The sequence below is a fragment of the Pempheris klunzingeri genome, chromosome 11 (assembly GCF_042242105.1).
Source record: "Pempheris klunzingeri isolate RE-2024b chromosome 11, fPemKlu1.hap1, whole genome shotgun sequence".
NCBI classification, from domain to species: domain Eukaryota; kingdom Metazoa; phylum Chordata; class Actinopteri; order Acropomatiformes; family Pempheridae; genus Pempheris; species Pempheris klunzingeri.
The window spans coordinates 23,192,371-23,212,446 of NC_092022.1; the positions used below are offsets into that span (position 1 = coordinate 23,192,371).

General features: G+C 38.9%; 1 protein-coding gene across 1 annotated transcript in view; it reads right to left on the minus strand.

Annotated features, from left to right (window-relative positions):
- Window positions 1–7,643: 7,643 nt before the first annotated feature.
- The window catches only part of oprl1 (opiate receptor-like 1), an 81,609-nt gene continuing 69,176 nt past the window's right edge, over window positions 7,644–20,076 (minus strand). The window contains exon 6 of the mRNA XM_070839401.1: window positions 7,644–8,182. Coding sequence (XP_070695502.1) covers window positions 7,644–8,182 — 539 coding nt within the window. The remainder of the gene's footprint in view (window positions 8,183–20,076) is intronic.

The window sequence follows — 20,076 nt, forward strand, 5'->3', positions numbered from 1 at the left end:
TTGTGGCTGGATAAAATGGTTATCACACGAGATAAAGGCTACTTGGTCTGGTTTGCTGAAATGAAATGAGTGTAATGTGTAGATATGTCCTTGTCCACACTATGTGAAATGATGATGCTTATACATTATTATACATATACATTATCTACTAAAACACAAGTAGACATCTGAATTGGTGAGTGACTGTGGAAATGTCGTTTTTGAAAGGCCAAGATGTGTAGATGTGTCTTTTTGACATGTCGCAGTAGGAAAGTCGCATGTGTAAATATCCTAATAGAGATGATGAGAGATAGATGAATTATATGTGGCTGTTTGTGAATGGATCAAACGCTGGGCTTTGAAGTAGGAGACCAAAAGTGACACTAAAATTATATTGAGTAACATTCTAACAACAGCTAACTAATTTAGGGAGTGAGCAAGCTAGCCAGCAAACTGGCTAAATTCAGGTTAATGGCAAACTATAGTGTTTGGAGAATTTTTGTCCAATCAAGCTTCTCAGACATTTACCTTTTATCTTCAGTTTTATTCTATACAAAGAAGATTGTTACTAACAAATTGTAAAATTAGATTCTTTTATCATGTTTTTCTTACACCAAAACTTATATTAATAATTATATATATATATATATATATATATATAAAGACTGACCACTCTTATTGCATAGCAAAGGCATATTTGGTCATACTTTTTATCTAAAAATTAAGTGCTTTGTGTTTCGTACAGAATGAGCTGACTGATCATTAAGAAACCAACCCGACAGCCAAAACAATAAAAGCCTGAGTCATAGATGGCCATCATTTATTTATTCATTTCATAGCAGAGAAAAATATACAATTCAAAATTCAAGCATCAGCAAAAAGTCTCTATGCAATGACAACAAGCCAGCTAGCATGGTAGTTCAGTCTGTTATCTGCAGAACAGGAACAAGTTTATGTAGCTACAGCCAGAGTCATGTGATACAAACAGCTCTGTCTTCCGATCCCAACAGATCACACCAGCACTGAAATCCCATTAGTAATTGTGATATATTTAGATACTTGATCATGTGGTTAATAATCGATATAATTATATATCATTTCAGCATTTGGCTAATGGTCTGACATGATCCCCCCAAAGTGAGATAAGAAGTATATAAACTGACACGTTTTGTGATCAAAGCCATAATGTGTGGGTGGATTTGTGGTTGAAGAAGTGAGACAAGGTTTTAGAGATGGGGGCCTTGACAACAATGACTCTTTCATTTTTGAAGAACTGTTTCATTCCATGACTCAGGCAGTGAGCAAAATGCGGTCCACAGATAGGCTAATACATTGATACATACCAGACAGTCTTCCGCACAGCAAAAAAACACTAATGCAACACTGTTTTTCCTCTTTTGATAGCAATAATAGTAAAAGCAACAACATCAACATTGTATGTTTTTTTTTTCTTCTAGATTTGGATTTTCAACAGATTTTTCATTTGACATTCATGTGGTCTGTAAAATGTAAACGAATGAAAAGAATCTCCCAGCATTCAAATGCAAGGAGGTAACAATACATACCATTACGACTGGCGAGAAATAGTTTTTATCTAAACACCAAGAATAACAAGAGAAGGAGGTCATACGTTAAATGATTATTAGAACCATGTTTTATACTTCTAAATAAGTGTACTATTTGAACAAAATGTTAATATGGAGCTAACAGATGATCACTCTGCATTGTTAAACAGAAGGACTTCTCACTCTTGGAGTCCTCTTTATGTAGTTTTGTGCTACAAAAAACACCAAACAGTAATATAAAATATTGTCTTCAATTATAACAGTGACAGTTAAGCACAAAGAGTCTCACAGCTGTGTTATAGCACGCCTTCATAAGGGTGAATCATGTCGAAGACAGTGTCCTTGATACTTCGGCCATTTTTCCAACACAAAGTCTAGGTTGTACAAAAAGACGACCGGTATTCATAAAACCATATCAGAACAAGAAGAGCCCGACTTGATCATTAAGGATGCAGAGGTATCCAAAATATGTAGAGCTCCAGTCACACTCAGTGCTAATAACTATGGAGCTGATATTAAAACATTTTTTTTAAGAATTTGTGGCAAAATGCCTGGTAAAGACAAGCATCACAAAGCCAGGCTACATATTCTCTCCCTCCAAAACCCCCAACTTCACCCCCAGCCTGCTGATGATGACTTGAGCTCGAAGGAGCTTTGGAGATTTGCGAGTACTGTTGGACACTTTTGAAAGTGAACATGTGTTGGCGAATCTTGTCATAAGAAAACAATGCACCATTTGAAGGCAAAACAGAGTCCAGTGTGTTCTACATGAGAACACTTTCAAGTGTATTGTCCCGCTCAGCGCATGCTAACCTAAATAAAGTTAAAGGTTTTGTGATCAGTTTTAGATTAGTTTCACCAGGGTCAGTTTAATAGCAATGTAAAACAAATTGTTTCATCCATGACCATAGCATAAAATAAGTTATCTGGGAGATTATCATTTTCGATTCTCTTAAAATGATTGAAATTGATATTTTAGATGAAATCCGACAATCAAAACTGATGAGTGTGTGTTGATCCAGTTGAGTGTACAAACAGTTCAAACAGATTTTTAGATGAATGAAAACAGTAAATCATCTACTGTGCAGCTTACTTGAAAAGATGGCAGAACAAGGCTTTGTATGCTGTCACTTCCAGGATGACAGCAAGTGAATAATTGGCTTTGGGAGACTTCAGAAAGGGCTAGACTGGACTTTATAGATTAAAGCTTGCAGTGGAGTTAAATATCTTATGTGACCTACAGGATGAAGTTAGATCAATACTGTAAGATCCAGTAGCAAAAATGAAATGGTAGAATGTAATATCTGTGGATGGAGCGAGTGCTTCCCCAGCCACTTGACCTATGTTAGTCACTGCTTCTGATAAAAACATTGTTTATTCTCTTAGTATCATTTAAATTCACAAGGTGCTAAGGTGCGCTCACCTCACTGTAGATGCAGCTGAAATCCCCACGTTATTAGAGGTAATCACACTGTAATATTGCACAGAAGCAAAGGACTCCCAGATGCACATGATTAAATAAGTGATAATGCACACCACTGACTCTTATTTTGATCACACAATGGCAAATTTCCATGGGCAAAAAGAAAAGCTGTGTTAAAAGCATGATCAAGTGTTTGAAAGTAGAGTTAGTGTGACCCATTGTCAGGTATATTCCACTCATGAGAGTTGACTGTTGGCAAGTGGCAACTGTCGAAAGAGCTGATTTAGAGCCGAGGTTGGACTGTCAATGAGAAAGGAGTGTTTTCCGTGGTCACGGTGTAATCCATGCTTCACATCTACACATTTTGGATTTGGTGTGCCACAAATAAAAGGATTGTGGTGACAGGAATATAACACCAACAGAGAGTATTTTAACACAAACTCAAACTACAAGGCTACAAACTCAAAATTAAACTTTTCTCTGGCCTGATGACTCGTGTCCTCAGTGGCTATATGAATACAGGTCTAGACTAGTGTAAACTAACAGCAAAGCACCAGTAAAACTAGAACACATTTTATCCAGCCAGAGAGCGAGCTTCAGTAACAGACTTCACTTGATATTTAAGGCAATGTAAGTTCATAGAATTGTTCCTCTCAAACAAAAAATAGACAAAACTAAAAAGATGAATAAAAAGATTTATATGTGCTGCAACAAGTAGCTGCAGCTAATAAACATAACTTAAAAACAATACACTTGACAGCAAACCATAAACTTTCCTGACAGCAACTTGCTGCCCTGACACTCACAGTGCTAATGGGAAAAAAAAGGAAAAACACAGATATGTTTTGAATTCAAAATACAGACACCTTAACCACTCAAACCAATCTATTTTATATAAAGATACACAAAGATAAAACTAAAGGGGATACCAAACCCTAAAACAAATTCCACATGGTCATTCTTCAAGCCTGGACGGCCTCATAGGACCAGTGGGTGCATTCAAATAGTCTTTCTGGACTGAGCTCCATTGGTTATTAATGGGAAGCTTATTTTATTTTAGTTCTGATGACAAAAACTGATTTATCAATGTAAAATAAGAATAATAAGAAATAACAATTCATTATAAATAAAAGTTATAAACATTCTACTTGTAAATTATTCTGCTTGCCTTTCAATATTTTAACTTATTTAAGAGTATAAAAGTCACGTGGAATGCGCAGTGATAGGAAAAAAAATCTGTAAATACATTTAAAAAAATAATTACCTGCAAATGTTCAGGGAGGACCTGTTATAATTTTTATTATCACAATATGACTATTGTCATTTTTAGACTTTCTGGTTAAGAACAGGAGTAAATCGCACTACATTTTGAATGAAATGATTCTAATTTCATCATCTTGTTTTGATATTTGCCAATTTTTGTGAAGCAAGTGTCCCAGGAGATGTTGAAAGTTTAAAATTATACATCTATTGTACTGTGAATATATTTTAATGTTGTCAGTATAACTTCTAAACACTCCAGGAAAAGGAGAATAACTGATGTGGTTTCTGTTTCAGGGTTGGTTTCCACTTTAAGACACTAAGAAGAGAGAGAGCCCCTTTGTCCCTTGGAGTGGGGTCAGAGTTCTGTGACCCCTTGCTCCTGCTTTGCCACTGTGGTGCTGGGAGTCAAAACGACTCACTGGTAACACCCGTACCCAACCCTGCCCCAATGTCAGTGTCCCAACCTCAAAATACCTCAAACCCAGAGTCCCCCGCCGACATTCCCAAACCCAGTTTCGACCCCATACCCAATCAGTTTCACCTTTGATTTCCCAAACCTGACGGCAGCTACAGAACTGGGAAAAACAGCACACCCATTGTATCTTTTTCAAAACGTCTGTGATCATATTCCCACTGTCACGTACACTTGGCTTTTATCTGAAATGTCTAATTACCATGGTAGACGTCATGGGGAATTCAACCACAAACGGTATTTAAACAGGATGTGTCAGATGGTATTCTTCTCCCACCTAATTGCTTTCCAGAAATATGTTATTTTTTGCTTCCTGTCATTCCCATAGTGGGTCAAATTTAGTAGCTTGAATGAAACAGATTGTGACCTTTCTTTTAACCTGTAACTCCACACCTTATCATTTACCGGAGGGTGATCTGATCACATCAGTTAGGTGAGTCCCTATCAGACTGTTAGGGCTACACACAAATAGATAAGAACCAGACCTTCCTTAAAAATGAGCCTTACAATTCAACTTCCCCGAAAGCGAACTTTCCTGAAAGCAAACTCAGCCCACATCACCAGTTACAATGCTCATGTGCAGTGTTTACAGTATGGCGGGCCAGAGGTAGCTTTGCAAAATGTTTTGCAAAAGACAACAATGATACAGAAAATTGTATTCACTGCAGCGAGGGAATTTCACACAATGAGGAAGGTGATATTTTTTCTGCAGCAGGGTTTTTGACTCCATTCATTATCATAATGCCCCACAATATCACAGCATGAAGTTCAAACACTTATCTTGTACTTGGCAAAATGGAGAATATTCCTATTTTTGTTTATTTCATCTTTTAATCAGAACACCAAATCACAAAAGACCTCATAACTTATGAAAAAGTACTCCAAAATATGCTCCTTAAACCTGTTTTGGTTTGCACTAAAGACAATATGCAAAAGAATCAGTCATTAAGAGCAAGAGTTAATAAGCAGTAATCAGACTTGATGAAATTTGAATTTAAAAGGCAGCCTAACTCATCATCATTAATTAGTAGTAGCATTCGTGTTTTTTTTTATTTTTCAATCAACTGTAGCAATGTTGATCTACTGATCAACCGTAGCTCTGTGAATGTCTTTGAGGGGTCATTTTAACAGGTACAAGGCAGACTGTGTGACTTTGCTATCATATGTGGGTATTACTTTTCAAACAGATTGCACAAGACATGTCTGTTTCAATGGCACAATCACAGGTGTGTTTTAAATCTGGTCAGCATGTTTCAAAATATGAGGATTCTTTTTCAGTCCTTCTTCCAATCAAGATGAACAAATTAATTACCAACAATCAATTAATTCTTATCTGACAAACTATGCATTTCAGCTGTATTGTACTGTAAGGCATTAAATGTTTCCTAAGTGCTTGAAACTAACATTTGAAACAGCTTTTACGAATGCATTTTTTTTCACCCAGGTCACGTGAAAAGATTTTTATGGCAAAACTTTTCAAGCCCTAGCTGCAAATTTGACATACTTACTTACTGACATTTCATGTGTGGACCCACCACGGACAGGCACTGTCATTCATTTTGTGTCTTAAAACACAGCAAGCAGAAGAAGAAATTGATTAATACCTCTGCTAGTCTTGGCAATTGCTGTTTTTTCAGGTTACAATCGCATCAGTTTACCCCCCACCCCAAACTCTAATTTTCCACCCCACAGGTGATCATAGAAAGTTCTCAAAAATCACAAAAACTCTAAGAAACTTGTTCAAGGGCAGGATTTCTCAGACTTCTTTTGTTTCCGGACACATTGAGAAATGTTGCTCCTATGAGAAATAACATTCATGTGACCCATTCTGGGCCCGCAGACTCAGTAGAGTAGCTTGTTGCACATTGTTCTTTACCTAATGCCAGCTATGGTTTGCAGGTATTACATCCAACTGTCTGTCTACAGTCTTAAATGGGTGCACAAAGTGTAATGTGATATTGAAGTCCTAATATGGGCTCAGCAGCATATTTCCATTATGTAGATCCATATTTAGAGAAATCATCACTATAAAGCCCCCATCTGCGATCAGTGTGGGGTACAGGGCGTTTTGTCCACCACCTCCCACCACTTATGACATAATGTTCTTTAGTCTGAAACATCAATTGACAACGATATAATAAACGGTAGTCAAAGTGTTCATTCTTCATTTCACACTTCCAGAAAGCATTGCTCTTCCTTGGCAAGTCTTCAGTTTGTGATCCTTCCAATGTTGTTTATATTCCTTCTACAAGCACCAAAGCAGTGTGTGGTGACTTCAGAGATTTTGGTATCTGCAGCTCTTTCTATAAATCTTGTGCTGTTTTTATGCTCTCTCCAAATGTCTAGCCCCAGCTCCTTATCATACCCAAGTACAGAGTCAGGCATCGTACTAAAGATGCAGCAGCTGGAGACCAGCCTTACTTGGCAGATTCAGTTTCTGTTAGTGAGGCTGTTGTTTTGGAGCTGCATTAAATGCCAGATAATGCTGTCACCTCCTTCTTCATCTTGTGTTCGTCTTGTGTTTGCATCCACCTTAATATAACTCAATACTTGAGCAAGTCTTACTGAGGTTTAAAGTATGTAGCTATTTTACCACCTCAGTGACTTTAGGGCTACAGTCATTCCAAGATCCTGGATCCACAATGGTTTGAGTCACTCCCACACCTGTCACCTCCCACCCATATGTCCACCACCCTTCCCACCCAAGCTTTCAATACAGCAACCCATATAAGCGTCCTTAATCCTAAATTCTTTTCCTTTCAACCCCATCCTCCTCATCTCCCTCCCCCCCACCCCAGGCGAGTCTTCTAGTTGGGGGACGGGGGGGCTCGTGCCGCTAGAGAGCTGTAATCTGAGTCAATTCTGTGTTGGAGGTCCCTGTCCCCTGGTTCTCTCCCCTCTGTGGGGGGTCTACCCCCACCAAAGGGAGCTCCACGCCTAGTCATGCTGGATTAGGCGTCCCTCCCCCGGGCCCCCCGCCATCTCCAGCCTTGCAGCTGTAGGCTGCTGCCACCTCTCTAGCGATGCTCCTCATCCTGCCCGACTGTTGGGTATCAAGACGGAATGGCGACGGGTTGCAGAACTCGCGAAAGCAGCGCTTGAAGTTCTCATCCAGGAAGGCATACAGCACAGGGTTCAAGCTGCTGTTGACGTAGCTCAGGGCGATGCAGAAGTGCATCAATACCAGCGTGAACAAGCTGCTCAGATTGAAGCCCAGCGACTGAGCCAGGACCATGATCTGAATGGGGGTCCAACAGACGACAAAGGCTGCCACCACCACCAGGACCATCCTGGTGATGCGCCGCAGGTTACGGTCTTTTTCTTTGGAGCCAGACAGGATGCGAACACTGCGCAGACGCTTGACCATCAGACTGTAGCAGATGCTGATGATAGCCACAGGAATGAGGAAGGAGAAGAGGAAGACGCAGGTGCCAAAGACAGGACTTCTTGGTTCAGGTAAAACCACGATGCACTCAACGCCTGGATTCATTGGAGAACAGGAACAGAAGAATAGAGAGAGAAAGTTACATACCTATTGTGAAATACACACTGTAAGAGCAGGCTGAACATGTAGGTACAGCCTAAGTATTGGTGCAGCATCGGCCCAGGGTGTCTTGCTCTCTTAAAAATGACAGAGTAGGCGGATCAGTTATATGTGTATTGAGCAGCAACTGTTGGACAAAGCCTCGTTGACTCCTGGATGGACAGCTAGTAGCAATGAAAGTTGACAGCTTGGTGAAGTGTTTAGTTTTTTACTTCTGACAAAGCCTTGTAGTTTTCTCTGCTTCCAGTTTTGTGCTAAGCTTGGCTAAACAAGTCTGGGTGCACACAGATATCAGTTTACCAATGTGACCGAGGTGCATTTCCAAAAACAAACCTCTATTTACACATTATGTAATTAATCCAGCTTATGTCATATATTACAGGGAACAGCGTGGGTGATGTCTGAATACTACCTGCTCATCAAAAATGCAAATTACTAATGCAGATTAGGTAGTAAAAGTAATTATAGACAGCAGGCATATATAATAGGAAAGAAAAAAACATATCTCTGTCTATAGTAGAATGTGATTATAGCTGTGTGACAAAGTATGAGATGCTAATGATAGGAGAGTCAGTTTTCACGGGGAGACTGGTTTGATCAGTTTAATCATAATATAGTCTGCAGGCAAAGGAGGATGAGGACATGTGGGAGAAAGGATACAGGAAGATGAATATGTCTGGGCCTACAGGGAGATAAAAAAAGGCAGGCAAAAGACAGAGAATGAAACCTCAAGGATGAGTTACGAAGACATTTTTCAACCTAAATCACCTCAGAGAACAGCATCCAACTTCATTTTGTGAGACTGAAATTCCTTAGTTTGGCAAAATGAAACTCAGGTGTTGAGAGATTAAAACAATTCTTAGGCAGCAATGAGTGATAGGGATGTGCATTTCAAGCAAACATATTGTTAGATAGTCACAGTGAACTAAAAAACTAAATATTACTAAGGCTGCCAAAACAACGAAAACTGAGACTGTTTATTCCAACATCTACAGAGACCTGGCTTCATCTCAGCACCCTGAATCAATGAAAATGTATTTCTTAAAACAAAACAAAAAAATTTCATAATTTAACGAATATTTGAACTTTCCAAAATCACGACCCATCCCCAATAAGCAACCACTAAAAAACACTCCACGCTTCCTCAAGGCCAAAAAGAGAATCGCTGCAGACTTAGCTCATAACATTTCTCAGAAAAGATGCTTGTACCCTCATTTTTACTGCAGTGTTGGAGAAAGTCAAATATTGACAGAATGAGGTGAAAAGTGGTCACCAAAGTTACTAAAATTTATCCCGGGGGATCTGCACCAAATTTGGGGTCAGTCCATTCAATAGCTGTTGAGAGATTCTGCTAAAAAAACACACAAATGCCATTACTGAAAGGATTCACCGTCCACCATGGACAGACTGACTGAATCAAAAACGTAATTCTCATTTGCAATATGATGACACATGCTGAATTAATGGCTATATGTTGTAGAGTCATCCTGGAGCATCAGTTTATGAGAAAACATACCAATTCAAAAATCTTACATTGTTCTTGTAATATGAAAATGTTACTTCATGCTTCTTCTAAAATTTAGGATTACGACTGTGGTACTTTGTTGGGAAAATTAAGGAAAAAGTTTTGTTTGGAAAAAGCAAGATCAAATCAAACACTGTTTTTGCACTTCCTCAAAAACCCAACATTTTGAAGTGAAGAGGTAGAAAGTATTGAAGTGCCTACAGCAGCAGTTTAATACTTTCTTGCTTAGTCAGCCTGGTGAAATGACAGCACGCTCTGAGCCTGGCAGAGCACAACGAGGAATGGGAAGTGGGAAAAATTCTCCCATACATACTTAATTTATGACAATCCATTTGTCAAAGAAACAAACGTTCCAAACAATGATTGATTACAGTTTAGATGTGATCTAGTTCGGGTGTTTCTGCCATTAGAAGAATTTCATGTTTTAATCATAACGCTGAAGTGAGTGGAGATTAAAGATTGGAATTTTTTTTTTTTTACATCCTGAGGTTGTTTGCAAGGCCAACAAATCAATCTGACTTAAAAGTTTACGGGATAAAAATGAGGCTTTAGAATGTAGCAGGGTGTTGAACACTTCAGCCAGAGGTTTGCACTCTCTGTGTGCCCTCTAGTTACTCTGATTATAGTAATCATCCTGCTCTAACAAGTTTATTTTTAATCAATAAGCACAATTTTACTCCCTTGACAGCACCACTTATAATAAATGATTGCCGTTTTTTAACAGTTTTTCAGAAAACCGTTTTAAAACCTTTATTTTCTACAATATTTAGTTGTATTTGGGGCATATTTTTCCTCCACTAAAGTCACTAGTAACTTCTCATACTTATGATGTAGTGGTTCTGGCTGTAAAAGAAACATATGCGATGTTTTTGCTTTTGAATTAAATGCTTAAACTGTGTTTGCAGCAGGAAGATAAGGCAGGCTGCACCTACGCCAACACAAACACACTGCACAATATAGACTGCATAAATAGTTGCGATAAAGCCAAATCAAACAAACAGGAATAGGAGCTGTTGAAAGAAAAAGTTAATCTATTATTCCATTTGGTGGATGCTTTTATCTGATGCATCTCACGGGGCCATGACTGCATGCAATTTATAGTGAGTGGGTGTCCCCAGTAAAAAATGAAAGCCGCTGCCCCAGCTCCATTACTGCCACGCTCCAGCCATTGATCAAAAACACAGTAAAAGTCTGTGTGAAAGGACAGGAATAGTAATAACCTGTTTAATAGGGCTGTGAAGTTTATGTCTTTTGTAAAAATTGCTGTAGGTGGATCTCTGTTTGCTGAGGGAGAAAGTGGCAGGAAAACAGACAACACCAACAAATATAATGGTACCGATCTCTATATGGACATAATACCTCCTCATGGAGGGTCGCAGGACAAATGGAACAACAACCATAGCTGTGATGTACCAGTTCAAGGGCTGCATCTGTTGAAGGCTGCGCATTTCAAAACATGTTATATAAGTTGAATTTAAGAAAAGCTGTTGCCACTCCACTTTTCCACAGGGGATCGTGGGATCAGTTGTGTGTGTGTGTGCATCTGTCTGTCCGCGGATAATCTCTCGAACTACTGGACTGATCAGCCTAATATGGGTGGGTGCACAGTTCTGCCTGTGTGCTGAGCAACCTCACGTGGTTATGGTGAGTCCCAAATTTTGAAAAATCTGTTTTATTGCCTGTTTTATAGTGGTGGACTGCTGGTTCCTCATCTCTCCTCATCCCTCTTAACCGTCACAAGCCACAAGACATGAACAACTGTCTCAGTTTGAAATCCCAGAGCAAAAGGCAGTCTGCTGAGCTAAAAACATGGTTCACATCGTTAGTTCAGACCACAATGTGGCCTTTGTTGTGGCTAAAAATGAACACCCACAGAACAGTTTTGTCTCGTTTACAACTGGAGCATCTGCAGATTAATCCCGATATGTTAGAATCCACTGAAGTTATGCACGATACAACATAAATAAAAATGTGCTTTTATTATCTTCGCCAGCCTCTTGATTGTACGTTTCTTTTAAAGATTATTTTTAAAAAGTTACAGTACGGCATGGAGTGTGTAAAGCTTGAGTCTACAGTGACACACATGCCAGGAGGACTGAAGGATGTAAAGCTTAGCAGGGTTATATTTTTAAGTAAAGTTATGGGTAGGCGTAGCAGAGAATGCACTGTACTGAATGCACTTTTCTAGTTTTCTGATGTTTTCTGGTGTGTAATGAACATCACAGCCTCATGGAACTACCGACTGCACTGTTGATCATCTTCTCAATTCTGCCTTCATTTCATCTTTCCCTTCTTACCTGTCTGACTCTTATGGAAACCGCTCTCTCTCTGTCTCTTTCCCTCTATTTTTCAGGCGGTGCTGACATGCCGTTCTCATTCTGCTCAGAGACGGGCTGACAGCTCTTCCACCACAATAAGACCCAAATACCTACAGCTTCAGCCTCTACAGACACATATGAGAGCATGTAAACACGCAGGGACATAAAGAAATATGAATGTGTATTTTAGCTGACAAACATAAAAACAGGAAAAAGGATCATTTACTGAAGTCTAGATTTCCCCCTGCTGCCCTGCCAGTCATGACGACTACGTGTGAAGGTACGTTGACATCGTCTGACTTACTTAATTCACAGCAGTACTCTCCTGCCCCAGTTAGCTATGTTCTGTCTGATACTAAAGAGTTTTAGATGATGAAGAAATTACAATTGCATGGCACAAAATCAGTTTTAGCTCAAATCTGAATCAGCTAAAGTTTAAAGAATGCTGTGCCTAGGATTGACTTTGTGTTACTACAACGAGGAGTTCCTCTGACTCAATTTTTATCTTTTAACTTCCTGTGCACTCTACACTCGTGGGAATGCGCTGCGTGTTGACATGTATTGTACTTCGGCTGATCGCCTTTTCTATACTTTTCAGCAAGTGTTTGCGCAGTCTTATGATATAGCTTTCAGCTTTAAGGACTATCAGAGCTGGAAGAGCCATTTCTTTAACAGTAGTCTGGCAAACAATGACCGCTATTTATTTTTATTTTATTTTATCTCTTTTTACATGTATTTACTAAAGCAACAGCAACCAGGAGTTTAGGGGGAGAAAATGGAAATGGAGCTAACGGAAACATGGGCAGGTTGCATAAGGTTGTCGTCATACAACTATTTTCACCTTCACATAATTCATATCCATAACATGTAATCTATTTCCAGCTTTTTGCACACTCTGCAAAGGCTGCGTCACCTCTTCTTTTGTAGCCACAGCAGCAGAACACTGGAGCACTGGCACATTAATACATTGAATACATTTAAAGTTAATATTTTTGCATTTATTTAATCAGAAACATACAATATATGTAAATATTTCATATAGATATGGATGTAAACACACACACACACACATTATTTTGTATTATTTTGAAGGAAATAAAATAATGCTCTTGACAGATGCTGCATTTTATTTATCATTTTCGTAGCCAGGAAGTGCACATTCATTAAACTATATTGATTGAGTGCCCACTGAATACATGCACTTTTCATTTCTTTAAAAGATTAAATACTTCAGCTCTCACAACTGATGGAAATGGATAATGGTGGAGCTCTCAGAAACTGGGTATAAATGGCTCCATTAGAGCTTCTCTCCAGCGCTGGATGCTGCATGTGAAAAAGGTCAAGCCGCAGTCATGCGATAGCTGTTAGCAGCAATCACTCAATGGACGTTTTTGAGACACCTCACCTTTTGAAATGTCAATGGATGATCTTTACTTTGGTTTCTATACAACCAGTGTTGTCACTTTTTTTAAACCATGGAATGAATTTCACAACACGGAGGTGATAATATGTTTTGGTCCTATGGACAAAATGTTTATTTTATTGTTCCTCCCCACCTTGTTCTTCAGTGTATTTATCATATTTCATTATCCTATCACATTCTAAGGTTTTGTCCATTTGCTCCATAATTGCTGTCTAAATCCCTCTGCACTTGTGGCCAGACGAACAAACAAACAAAAGGACATGATTCCTCCTCACTTCCCGCTCAGGAACACATCCAACAGTTTGTTGGCAAGCATGGAGTTGTTACGGTAAGGCAAACATTGGGCAAGTGATTGAGGTTTGGTTTCGTTTATGCAACTAAAACCTCAGAGGTCAGGTGTGCTACATTCCCTTTCACACCCTGACTTTTGCTACACAAGCAGCACAACACATCCTGAATGTTGGTAGTTTGATTCTTTCATAACGTCTCCTAACAACTAGTTACTGTTTTGACCATATGCTAATAACCCTGTGATGATGGGTCATCATAGTTTTTATATTTGTCAGCTTGTGTCCCTTCCAATTTTATCTTTTTTCTTCTGTAATGTGATTTTTAGGGACTCTTTTGGCTAACACTGGCGCATTGAGCACAGTGTGTTTTCCCTGAAGTTCATCAAATTGTAATTCAATTGAAATTTTGCTTGCTTTGCTTCTTCTCTTTCACATTAACTTCTCCATATGAATTGTTTCCCTTCTTTCTCTCCCCACATTATCTATTTCATCTATTTCCTCCATACAAACAGGAATGTGTGTCCCATCCTGCTTTCCATTTCACAGTTGATGATTCGCCACCTCTGCGTTCGTCCTCCTCATTTATCACTTCTTTCCCCTCTATTGCGTTTTGCCTACTTTTTATTTTTTTTGTTCCTCCAGGTTGGATTTTACTTTCTCACTGTCACGGCTCTTCTCATCTATTTCTTTTCAATTCCTCGATTTTTGCTCTCTCTTCCCTCTCACCTCTGGTTCAGACTTTTTATTTTCTGTTTTCATTCGTTTTTGTTCATAAGCTTTTTGTCTATTCTTCTACCATCCAATTTTTTTCTCTCCCCTGCCATTTTCTGTTCTTTCACTTTAGTCTCTTCTCTTCTTCTAAACCTAATCTGTCCATTTTATTCTCTTTTCTTTTTTCTGTTTTTCCTCAGATTGTCACTTTGTTTCTGTTCATTCTCTTCTCTTTTCTTGTGTTCTTTACTCTCTTGGTAAAACCTTTCATTTTCCGTGGAAAATAACTTAACTCTTCCCTTACTGGTCTCTGTCTCTGCTCTCCGGTGTTTTCTTTCCATCTCTTTCTAACTGCTAATCTCTTCTGGCCTTCCTCCCTTTCATTTTCAATCAGAGTAAAACAGCGTTATCCTCCCCTTTTTTCCTTCATCCTTTCACCTTTCCTCACTTTGTTGCGCATGATTTTTTTTCCTTTTCTTTACCTTTCTCCTGCTATATCCTCAATTTTCTCTCTGCAGACAACAGCTGTGGTCTTACAGTGATTGGATCCTGGTGCCCTCCCACCTGAACACATGAAAGCTTGTTACCTCAGTTAAACAGCTTCCTCGGAAAACTGCCCAGCGCAAACATCCTGACATTTTAGCAGCAGAAAATGTTAGGGATGAAATATCTGAGTATCTCTGCCAGGAAACAGACTTTCTGTATGAGAACGACATACAAAATACAGTCAGACATTATAATACAATTCCACTACTAAAGTGGTGTAATTATCTTCATCGCGGTTTGTTAGTGTACAATTATTGATATCTTTACTTGTCACTGGTTACTGATAAAGCAATGATATGCTAATTGAAGTGATGTCACATGCTGTTATTTTGCAGCACTGGAATAATTATTAAAATCCTTTGCTTCAGTGAAAGCAAAACCATTGTTGGGGCAAACCTGAAGTTTCTGAAGAGGACCCCTCTCAAAGTTAACCCTTTGTAATTTAAATGGAGAATCTTCAAATGCTCCATAACCCTAAAATCTGTACAACCTAAGCTAACAGGTACACATACTTGATACTTGATAAAGTCCTTGAAGCTGTGCCATATGTAAAAACTGAATACTTTGACTGAATAAAGACAAAAAAATATTTAGTATATTATATTCACTAGTTTTTCCCTTGCCAAAATATAACCTGTTTTGGGACGTTACTTAGCTTTTTGGTGACACGCTGGAGTGATATGGTACCAACAGATGCCTCCAAAGTGATGACATGCATGTGTGGATCAAATCTCTTGGCAATCTGTTGTTAAAATATTTCTCTCTGAGTCGAAACATGTCAGCTTCATTGTGGTGCTATCCTAAAAATCTGTTCATTATCTTCATAATCCATTAGCATCATTAACATCGCAGAGCAACCATGAACATGTGGACCAAACTACCAGACTGCAATCCATCCAGCAGTTCTATATTTCAGTGTGAACCAACTGACTGATATTGCTACCCTTAGAGCTCTGCTGCTTGCATGGCTAGAAAGAACAATGTGGGCTCTGGGAAGATGTGATGGACATTTATGATAGGACACCTGCTTTCAAGAGCTGTTAAGTTGGATCTGCCCACCATCAACTACTCCACCACACAATGTGCTTCCTGTAGTATTTTCCAGGCTCCACATCACTGTAGCCCTTTTCTCAAACAGGTATTGAGCTGTCTGTTCTCTCCCCATTTTCTCCCCTCGGTCCTGCTTTTAAGAGAGTGGGACACATTGCTGCATCATATTCATGCTAAGAGCAGTGATGGCTGAAGTTATTATTCAGATGGGAAACGAAATGAAAGTTTTTTAGCGGCAAATTAGAACTAAAAAGAGGACAGACAGAAATAGAAAATGGGAGCGTGTGCATTAGTTTTTGTTCATGGACGTTAGGCGTGTATGAAATAAGCCTGAAGACAGTTGTTTACGTGTGAACCTATTCACATACTGTATATACATAAGTGTATCTTTCAGCTCTGCTAGCTTTCTCAGCTCCTGGCTGATAAATGGCTCTGACAGTAGCTGAGCTGGGCTTATACATGAACTATGTTTGTCCTTGTTTACCTGCTCTTGCATGAACACCTTGCAGGTCTAGATGGATCTTTACAGGCACTGCCCTCCAAATAGTCACGACTCAGAGATTAGCAGTACGCCCACTTTTTTTATAATAAATCACAAGTTTTCACAGAGGAGATATTTTCATGCTACATGGACCTAAATATGCCCCACAACACCCCGCTCACTAAGACGTGGTAGTTAAAGCAGGCCGTGGGAACTGATTCTCAGTGGATGTTTTCATGCCAAAATGTTGAATTAGAGAGTTAGTGAGAGGTAGTCCGGGTTATTATTATCATTATTATTATATTTATCATTTTATTACAAATACAGAGGATTGTGAAGCCTTGCTGGAGTTTGAGTTCTCTTCTAATATAATATCAATATATTGATAACTCTTGAATTAACCAACGATGACAAATCTGATTCTAAAAAGCGAAAAACAGAGCCCAGAGGGCGACTCCCTCCAGGATGAATGAGCCAAGTTTCTTTGTGGCTGATGCCTGGCCTTGTGAATCCAAGAATATATTCTGTCTCACGGTTGTTTTCTACTAAAAAGGTTGAGAGTCACCTGTTTAGGCTTTGATTCAGGTTTCAGACTCATACCTGCTGCAAAGATGACAAAAGGACATTGGCAGTTGGATTTATATAACCAGTGTGTGAGTTAAGAGACAGTATATGAAAATGTTTTGTCCCAGGTGACATCTGAATGTTTGTGTGTAGCTAAACCCCCCAGTTTAGCTACTGACTGTAACAAGGCTGTGTGTGTGTGTGTGTGTGTGTGTGTGTGTGTGTGTGTGTGAATGAACATTTGCCAGTTCACTTGCAGACATTCCCGCAAGATGGCACGTGTGTAGGTTTGTTCCATGTCGGTGTGTCCATGGGCATGTCTGCCTTCTCCATGTGTGTATTCTGAAAAGCCATGTGAGTGCGTGCGTGTGTGTGTCTGTCCTTAGGGGCACAAAACACACATAAGCACACACTTGTGCACACACTCACACACACACACTCTACAAATGTATTTATCAGTGTGAACGGCTCATTTGTTTTCTTCCAATACACTCTATCTTTAGTTTTTCAGTTTTATTTTGATCTTTCTTCAGTTTTTCATCACTCTGCAGATAGTCTGAACACAGAACTAATAGGCTGTTAATCTGTTTTATAAATCCTGCAGAAGGGAGGATCAGATCTAATAAAATGTAAAATGATGTAAAGTTGATGCAGAATTAATCTCTGTAAGCTGAGTCTGACTCATTTCTATTTTATTCTCACTGTCACTGTCTTTATTAACCATTCAGAAATATGAATTTAAACAGCCAAACTTCAACGTCTTCTCCTCAATCAAATAAATACAATTTTTTTGTTTGTATCCTCATGTTTTGTCTTTAATTACGGCTACATTAGCTCCACAAACAAGACACAGAGGTTTACCTCCGTCATCGACAAACATGTAAAACTCTGCCTGAAAGTCTCTGTTTTCAAAGTCCACTTTGTGTTTAGTTGTTTAGCCATTTATTTTGGGGGGGGTTAGCTTAAATGTCACTATAAAGGCACTGACTGATGCATTTATCCGCTGATCGGTGTGTCATTATACCTGCGGGAGGAGGGGCTGCTGCACAGGTGCATTGTGGGATTTGTAGTATGAGTGGTGGGAGTGCTATTTACCAACGGGCCGTTGTTAATAGTCCCATGAAATGATCTTGCAGGCCGTATCTAATTGTATTGGCCTTGAGTTTGACATGTCTGCTCTACTGAGACCATTCGCTGTAAACTAATACTGCACAGGGCGGATGTTTGGAACCTGAATATACTCCGATAGTCCAGTATTAGAAATTGTTAGTGCTAATGTTGATGTTTTGAGATGTATGTAAAACCTAATGGTGATGAAATATAAGATCATACTGTCTTAGCATAATACTTCTCTGAAGAAAAAGGTCAAATCTGAAACTAATGCGCCAACAATCACATTAAACCTTATCATCTGTATCATCATCAAACCAAAGTAATGGCATGTGACACATTACCACATTATGCTGTATGTATCGCTGCTTTTATAATAACTTGCTCATAAAATATATACCACACCATCGTAGATGATGAGGCATGGCATCATTAATTATTTATGCATTGTTACTATAATAGCATTATATTAGCATATCTATTTGGTTTTCTAATCCCACATTCATTAAAGTTTACATACTGTTGCTTTCACGAGAGGGAAATAACAGCAAAGACGCTACATAGGGGACTGAAAGGTTTGTTATTTCACCTCATCATAGAAAAAGAAAAAATTATCTCCATGACTTTACATAAATAAATAGTGTCCACATGACAGAAGGCTGAGCCTCTTTCCTGTTTGATTGAGATTGTTCTTCAGGGTGCATCTTGTTTGTTTTTCCCTCCACTCATTTCCTCTCCTCCAATAACTGTTGGGTCGATCGCATGCCAACTCCTGCACCCTCACCCGATCCACCCGATTCCAAATCAGTTAGGGCAGGGCAGGTGGACTAAAAATCTGACAATGAGTCTGCAGAGGTGATGACTTATCAAACTCCACTACACCTTAACAGCTTTTGTTTTGTTGTCGCAATGTCTTTTTATTCATTGTTTCCTTTTTAAAGTAACATCAAGCTTTACAGCATGTGATCCTCTTTATCCTGCCATATTCCAGAAATATCAAGCAGTTTGTATTATTGTGAATGCCATGCATCTATGAATGCACTTTTTTCATGATGGTTGGTTGTTTTGGAGCCATTAATTGGTCTAAATAGACATCTAATCATCTAATATCCAAATTACACTTTGGATAATGGTGTGCTGACGGCAACTAGTCTCCCAAGATAAACGGTGAAATAAATGATCAAAGACATCTTTGTCTGTCGAAAAGACATGACATTTTCTATGTTTTCTAATCTGCCACCTCTATGGTTAAGACTGCAGTCACTGTTTAAAAACTTGACAAAAGAAAAAAACAAAAAAACAACAGCAGTCTCCTTTGTCTACAAGTATTTGTGGTGTAAATACCAACATCGTGCTAATTCCACCTTTGCTGCTGATAGACGATTCGCCACTATACAGTCTATGTACATCTATGTAAGGAAACATAATATTAATAATAATATATAATAATATAATACCTATTAATAACATAAATAGGTCATTTTAGGCTTTTGAAAAAAATCCATAGATGTCACTTTGACAGTCTACTTAAAGTAGTAAAAAGAGGGATTAAAAGAAATTCAAGCACAATGCAAATCGTAGGTTTTATGTAGCAACTCAAACAGCAAAGCTTGTGTATGTGTGTGTGTCTGAAAACTGCAGCAGTGAGATTTCCTGCCAGGAAACCCTCTTTGACACATTTCCTACAAGTCATTTGAATGGATTAGTCAGTGCATCTATTAGTGACAGCAGGGTGGCTGCTGATTATAGTCTCCTTCTTGCCACTGTGGCCTTGGGCAAGGCTTTTGACCCCAATTACTGAGAGCAGCATAC